The 8,144-nt window shown below is 41.9% G+C and overlaps 1 protein-coding gene across 3 annotated transcripts in view; it reads right to left on the reverse strand.

The window, feature by feature from the left end:
- The window catches only part of LOC124622000, a 76,801-nt gene extending 68,871 nt beyond the window's left edge, over nt 1–7,930 (reverse strand). For 2 of the 3 annotated variants that reach the window (XM_047147548.1, XM_047147547.1), the window contains exons 1-2: nt 7,778–7,930; nt 6,867–7,339 (exon numbers count right to left, since the gene is read on the reverse strand). In XM_047147548.1, the coding sequence (XP_047003504.1) occupies nt 6,867–7,339; nt 7,778–7,819 (515 nt within the window). In that variant the 5' untranslated portion in view covers nt 7,820–7,930. The remainder of the gene's footprint in view (nt 1–6,866; nt 7,340–7,777) is intronic. The other variant, XM_047147549.1, reaches the window with a different exon arrangement.
- Between the last annotated feature and the right edge of the window lie 214 nt (nt 7,931–8,144).

Below are 8,144 nucleotides of genomic sequence, written 5' to 3' on the forward strand. Positions count from 1 at the left end.
GGCCTGACCCTCTTCCCAGGGAGTAGCCATGGAAGGGAAGGCCAAAGGGGCAAGAGAAGCAGCACTTGAGGAATCAGTTCCACGCAGAGAGACGGCCGCAGAAGAACGGCCAGAGTTTTGGACCCGTATGCGTTTCATCTGCATAGCGTCCGCCCTGATACCACCCACTCCGATCAGGGGCTCTCCTCACGGGCGCCACCCAGCCACAGCAAGGGCCGTCTGGCACGGCGGCCATTGCCGGGAGTTCCGATGCTCCAGGATGACGAGCAACCACTCCAAGGCATGCATGAGGAGGTCACAGCTCAGGTATCAGAAGTGTGAACCCTGTGTGTTCAGGGGGCTCAACCAAAAGAGTACATACTGAACCCACCACACGGGCTGGCTACCGTGCTGGCTATGCACCCTAGCATCAGACAACGACGTAAAAGAAAAGGTGGAATGTACTAGGGGGGCGCACGTCGGAGACACTAGGTAAGGTGCTCTTCCCCAAATGGCTCACACTACGGATGAGAAATTTTGTAATGGAGGTCAAACCCCAGAGGGGGGCCAAGGAATGCCAAAAGGAGGAGATGATTACGCAACAAAGCCGGAGTGTAAAACCAACAGAACCAGGAGGATAGCGGGGGCCAACATAAGCAAGGACACCAATAGAGGGAGAGGAGAGGGCGAGGGGAAAGGAACATGGAGGGGAAAGGAGGGGAAGGGAAAGGAAATGCAGTCCTGGAGAGAAAGAAGGCTGCAATGGCTCGAGGCCCTGTGCTCGCCACGCACGTATCCACAAAAGAGTTGTGGACCCCCTGGGGGGAAAGATTTTATGATGGATATTATTTCTGCTAGGGTAGTAAGGGTCAAATTAATATTATGAAAGTTATTTGAAATGTCTGGTCTGAGGTATTCCATAGCAGCATCTACCAAACCTGACAACCCCATCTTTTCAGTAACAGTTATAAAATGTTTGTTAAAAAGTTCTGCAACATTATACACATCTGTCACCAATGTATCATTTACTCTTAATGCTATTTGTCCCTCTTCATGTCTGGTTCTATCGGTCTCCTCCTTCACTATATCCTATATTGTCTTTTTTTGTTATCTGCTATGACTATCTTTTCCTTTTAATATATTTGCTTTGATGTCCATATTACAGTCTTTAATATTTTGCAGTATTTCTTGTAATGTGCTATAAAAACAACATCGGAACTATTTCGGATTGACAGATACAGTTTTCTTTTTGTTTTACAAGATACCCCTATTCCTTGAGTAACCCATGACTTCTCTGTAAACATTGCTCTAACCTCGGTAAGTTTAGGGAGAAAACAGTGTTCGAATAAGGTAAGCACTTTATTAGCAAAAGTGTTATATTTTTCCATTCATGCCATGAGCACTGTAAACATAAGTCTAGTTAATGTCTCTGAGGAGTGTCCTAAAATAATCAATTGAAATCACCAGCAACCACTATTTCTTTGTTTTTGGTTGTTAAATGAGCCAGTACAGCTTCAAGGTGGTTTAAGAATAGATTTAAGTTACCTGCAGGTGCTCGATATACACTTAATATTATGAAGGATTTTTTGTGAAATTCTACTTCTGTTGCACATGCTTCCATATGCTGTTCTAGGCAAAATTTATGAATGTCTATGTTCTTGAATATATGACAGTTCCTGATGAAGATGGCAACTCCTCCTTTCTCCATTTCTGATCTACAAAAGTGAGATGCTAACCTAAACCCTGTAACACTTAAAAGTTCTATACCAGTGGTCACATGATGTTCTGAGAGGCAGATTATGCCAGCTGGGTTTGAAGACTAATTCATCTATGCAGATAGTTAATTCATTAAGTTTATTTCTCAGTCCTCGAATATTTTGATGCAATAAAGATCGCTGACATTTCACACTGACTGAGTTAAAATTGGGTAGATTTAAAATATCTGCTGACTGTTGAAAATTCTTAACCAATAGCTGTTTATGCTGATGTAATAAGCTAGAATTATGTTTTTTGGTTTCTTTCTCAAACTCAATGTTTGTCTCAGTTCTAACCTCTCTTAAAATTTGGTTTCTTTCTGTCCTCCCTACCCTAAAAAAGGGTCTTTTCTGAACCCTATAACCACTGGTATTTTACCACTCATGACAGTGCCTCCCCCTTTAACTTTCCTGCTATTTTCCCCAGCCAATTTACCCTTCCCCTTCCTGTTGAGGAGGAGGCCATGCCTAGTATAATCCCACCTATTGAGAGAATCAACAGGAACCACAACAATGTGTGACCCTGCACCCGACATAAGCAGCCGTTCCAGGTCCAAATTAACTCTCTTGACAGAAGAATTCAAATGAGATTGGTCATGGCGCCCAAGAACAAATACAAATTCAACACTAGTATGCTTCGATGCTGATGCAATCTTTGCCAGGTGAAGCACTATACTGTACCCAGGATTTCTGTCAATACTGTTACCTGCCCCACCCACTATAACCACGGTGTCTTCCTTAGCGAAATTTCTGCAAAGTGATCCTAAAGCCTCTGTCACCAACTCCAGACCAGCACTAGGTTTAAAAAAATTGGTGACCTGGTAATCTGATCCTAGTTCATCCTGCAAAAGTTGGCCAACACCTCTTCCATGGGAACTACCTAACAACAACACCACCTTCTTTCTCTTTACTGGTTTCCCTACATTCTAACTTTTCAATTTGCTGCTGAAAATTTGTTGTGCCCTGTCTACACCCGCAACTGCTTGAGGCTTACCTCCTAACTGAAGCAACAGGTCAAATCTATTTTCCACATTCACCACGAAGCTATCAGACAAAATTCTATGCCTGTTCCTCCTGTTGCCACTTCCCACCTCTCTTTACCCTTCTCCCTCCTTTACCTGTCAACATCTCCCCTGGCCTTGTCTAACTCAGCCTGAAGGGTGGCAATTTTCCCTTCCTGTTCTAGTATCTTCCTATCTATACTACAAATCCTACAAGAACACTGATGAGTCTTATTTACTTCCCCTATTCCCACACCACTACAGTCACCCACAGGGAAAAAACTACGGCACCCATCACACCAAAGCCCTGACCTAACAATTCTACGGCCCAGTCAGGCACTTTTCACTCATGATAAATGTAATAGTTTATTAAGAATAAGTCAGTTAAACTACAGATACGGGGTCACTGATAGGCACAACAAAATGACTCAAGTCAGCAAGCAACAAACTTACAGCATGCTTGAATAACTGCGAGTCAGCAACTTCTGTTAATTACTACAATGAAAAACCACACAAATTTTACTTTTTTATTCACTCTATGATCAATTTTGGGCTTCAGCCCAGAACTAGTAATCGAAAGAATAAAAATAGTATAATTTGCAACTTTGGATTTGTTTTTTGTTGTACCTACAGAAGCAAGCTTTTGGCCAAAACACCATCTTGCAAATTAGACAAAAAACACACACACACACACACACACACACACACACACACACACACACACACACACACGGGGCTACTGTCTCTGGCTGCCAAGGTGCCATACTGCGAGCAGCTGCACATCTTGGGAGAAGCAATCTGGGGTGGTGGGGGTAAAGAGGAGGCTGGGGTGGGGGTTGGTGAGAGGGGACAGCAGGTTAGTGAGAGGGGATGGTAAAGTGCTACTTGTGGGAGCGTACAGGAAGAAGGTGGAGAGATTGTAGGGCAGCTATGATGAAGTCGTGACGTTAGTAATTGGATGGAATAAAAGGGGGTGGGGGAGGGGGCAGAAAAGGAGAGAAGTAAAAATAGTGGGGTTGCAGTGTTTGGATAGAGGGTTGTGTAGTACTGGAGTGTGAACAGGAAAGGTGAGACGCGGGCGAAGGGTAACAACGAATGAGGGTTGAGGTCAGGAGGGTTACATGGAACGTAACATATATCTAATGACTGTGTCACAGCATGTGCCATTTGGATCTTTCCTACTAACACCACCTATTCTCAGTGGTGCAGTTAGGTATTCTCCCTGCAATGTATCATATGTTCCCGTAACCCTCCTGACCTCAGCTTTCATTAGTCATTGTCCTTCACCCACCTGCCCCCTTTCTCTGTTTCCACGGCAGACCTAGACAACCCTCTATTCCACCAACAAACCCACAATATTATTACTTCTCTCTTTTTCCACCCCCCCCCCCCCACCCCCCACCTCCGCATCTAACCTCCCAGCTGCACCTAGCTGTCCTATTCTTTCTCCATCTCATCCCTGTATGCTCCCACAAGCAGCACTTTACCACCCCCCGATGCTGCAGCCGCCTCTTTACTGCCATCACACAGAGTGTTTCTCCCATCATCATGAGCAGCTGCTCCCGTCTGGCCTGGGGGCAGCGAAAGACAATGGTCATGTGTGTGCAAGTTGCATTTGCGAGAGTGAGTGTGTTTTCTAATTCTGGAGCAGGCCTTTGGCCTGAAGTTTACTTATTTGATAGTCTACAACAATGTAGGAAAAGACATTGCTACATACCGAAAAGAAGACACATCAATCTGCAGACAAGCACAATTAAAAAGTCACTTACAGAAGGCTTTTGGCTACAGCCTTCAACAGTGAAAGAGAAACACACACCATTCATACACACAAGCACATCTCATGCGCACGCAACCACCGACTATGGCAGCTAAGGCCAGAATACAGCCATCACGTGGAATGGCAGCAGGAATTTGGAGGGGTCGGGTTAGGGATAGTAGCATGCCGGTGGGAGGACAGAACAACACTGTCTGGTGGAGCATGCAGGAACAAGAATGCCAACAAGCACTGATCAGGAGATTGCAGGGTCAGAAGGTGGAGCAAAAAGGGGAGGAGTGAGGAAAGATGCGTGGTTGTGTGGGCAGACAGTGGCAAAGAACAAGGCTGAGAGATGAAAATGGGGAGGAGTTGATAGGAGAGAGGCTTGGGTGGAGAGTGTGTGGACAGTATGTTACCACAGGTTTAGAGGGGGATAATTATGGGAGCGGAGAATGTGTTGTACAGGGTAACTTTGATCTGCGCAGTTCAGAAAAACTGGTGGTGATGGGACCTGCATCCACAAGGATCACTTCACTTGGCATTTGTTTAATAACCATTAGCATATTTGTTTTTCTTTGAAAATTTTTTGGCTATTGTGGATTTTCGGTCTTCTGACAAGTTCTACATCCTCACTGATCTTCTCGCTATGGATCTATTGGTACAAAAAGAGTAATCTGATCTTCGAAGTCAAGAGATACTGCATTCTGTTGGATTTCCTTGAACCATAGTGTTCTGTATGTTATGTGTGAAAAGTGCAAGTTAACGTCTGAGAAAGGAAAGAAATAACAACAACAATAATAATAATAGCGGATTTAAAGGGTCTGAACATTCATGTTTTCTAAATGTTTGCATAGAGTATATCTCAGGTGCGGCAAAATTTCCTAGGGGATGCAAGAAACCACCTAGAAACTACATCCAGACCTGCTATCTTACCAGTCCTAATCATTAATCTGAAAGACAGATTCAATCCAGCTCAGAGTTGTCTCTTCGTGTCCCAAAGGCGAGATAATGCACTTGCCTATCCATGAGGGTAATGTTTGCTTTGCATGGAGGAAGCCATTTTATGTGAGATACATTATTACATTTGATCTCAAAATACGTTACGGAACTCTACAACACAAGTCAACGAGACAGGATGCTAGTTTTATATGTCACATCTATGCTTCTTGTAGATGGGTGTGGCCTGTGCTTTCTGTGATCACTGGGCAGTCTAGTGATGTAAAATGGCTGGGCACTTACAAGTTGGGACAAATGCCCAAGATAAATGCATGGGCAAATGCTCAAAATTAATAAATTCTCAGGCATTTATGCATTTTAATGATAAATTGATAAGTGGCACTCATAAAAAAATTAAACTGCTATTTTATTTTGGCAAACGTGTTTCGCGACACTGCTTTTGTAGTGGTTGGTGAACCAAGTTGGAAAAGGTGCTTGACTGTTAGGGAGAGTTCCTAGTGGAAATAAATTGGACTTTAAACATAACTATACATTTTTAATGAGGTCCATTCTTGGGGTAGTACACAATAAAAAAAGAAAACTAAACTAAAGTTTAATGTAATGCTTGAAATAAAGTTAACTAAGTACGCAGCCTGAAGACATTTTTACTTATACTATACTACAGAAAAAAGTTCCACCATAATGATTTTAATTAGGGATGACTCATATTTCAATTCCCATTCCCTGAGTAGAAGAATTGCCAATTCTCTAGGACTCTGCTAGTAGCCTATAGGAATGTAACCATTACTGTATGTTGGGCATCAATTCCTTATTATCAGATCATTTTTATGTTGGTATTCTCACTTTATCTTCACAGTAGTGCAGTCGTATGAAAGTAGATAAAGAAAGGAGCAGTATAGCAAACTAGTTCATCTCAAATGTCAATACATCTGACAAAGCATTTTTTGGTCTTTCACTCAAAACAGTTTAACATTTAAGAATACATTTAATACTACACAGCTGTTTAGCACTGTGTGTGTGTGTGTAAGAGAGTGAGTGAGTGAGAGAGAGACTGGTGAAATAAAAAAATATTGTAAATAAGCAGCTGTGAGTAACACACCCCTTCTCTTTTCCTTTGGGTCTTAGTAATAAAGGCAATGAATGACACTCGTATGTTCACATTTGCTAACTCTGGACATCACCCTGGGTTATTTACCAATGTCTGGAGTTGAAAGAACTTCAGCCATTCACCACAAAGCGCCCAGTTAAAATATTATTGGTGTATTACAACCCTTTCTAAAATTTCTAATTTGTGTTACCACAATCCTAGGGAAGGTTCTTGTTCTAATTCAGTTTACTAGAAGACATTGTGTCTTTACTGCTGTCCACTCGTTTGAAAGAGAGGTAATACGTAAAAGAAAGTTTGCTATTTGTACTCACTTGAAGTCAACTCCTTTACAACTCTTTGGGTCTGGATGCTCCTCAAATTTTGAAATATACAGAAATGCTCTTGCTATTGGTAAAGCCTTTATTTCAGTATAACCAGGTGGTTCTGCAGCATGAAAACGCTGAAGCCACTGATCAATAGCTTCATCTGTAACAGCAGACTTTATTTTCTTGTGTTTACAACACACTGCAAAACTTTTGTTTTTCTTTGAATATGCGTCTGAGCGTTTTTCCATTAAGTAACGCGCATTCTTACTACAGTGACTAATAAATAACTTAATGCTCTCTTCACTTTTCGTTTGGACTTCTCTCTGTATAGCTGTTACATTTAAACATCCATGTTTCTTAAGTGCCTTCAGAAAACGAGATTTTTCTTCTGTTGTCCACGTTCCTTTCTGTGGATCGTAGTCGCGTTGCGGTTTTATTATTTTCCGTTTGTGGCGTGTCATATTAGTCTCAGGAACCACCTGAAATAGCATTCACGCATTTATTAACGAAAAACGGTTTCTTGAGAATTAACTAACGCCAGTAACATTCAGATGGAAGATGAAGTATATGAGCACATAACTCGACTTTTCGCCTGTAAGCATACTGCAATGATTATGACAACATAATCTTTTCAAGATTTTAAAGCTCCTATTTCTAAATATATTTCTAGTATTAGGTAACAGTTCTGAGGCGTAACTTAACACATGTACGGCAGACCAAAGAATGATTAAAGCAGAAATTGATGTCACGATGAACATAACACCTGCTGAGGAATCCCTGCAGCTCAGTTTATCTGCGACGGTTTTAAACTTCAACTCCTATACTTGGTTGTAGTTTAGTTAACGTAAACAAATAACACTGCGTAAGTATACATTTAACACAAAAGCTTTAATATCAATAGTAGTATGTATACTAACATCCTCCCTACTTGATTGCTGACATCCTTCGCTTTCTTCCATATTTATAACTCTAAGCCGTTATCTGACTACAGTACAGACCACACATTCCTTCAACTCTTTAAATGTTTATATGTTTCCATAGATGTACCGTTTTACGAGTACTCGCTATGCGCATCTCTGACGAACATGGTGCCAACCGTTCAAAGTAAAAGCACAGTCTAACATAACAGTCGCGACACTCACTGCTGTAAAAGTTGTTGCCGTTTGACAGATGGAGCGACACTAGCGCTCCAAGCGGCAGGTAAGGTGAACGTCAGACGCGTTGTAAGCATAATGTTTGTTTACATCCATTACCTACGTAATTTCCGAATTATTCGAGTTATTT

Source organism: Schistocerca americana, chromosome 7 (assembly GCF_021461395.2).
Source record: "Schistocerca americana isolate TAMUIC-IGC-003095 chromosome 7, iqSchAmer2.1, whole genome shotgun sequence".
NCBI lineage: Eukaryota > Metazoa > Arthropoda > Insecta > Orthoptera > Acrididae > Schistocerca > Schistocerca americana.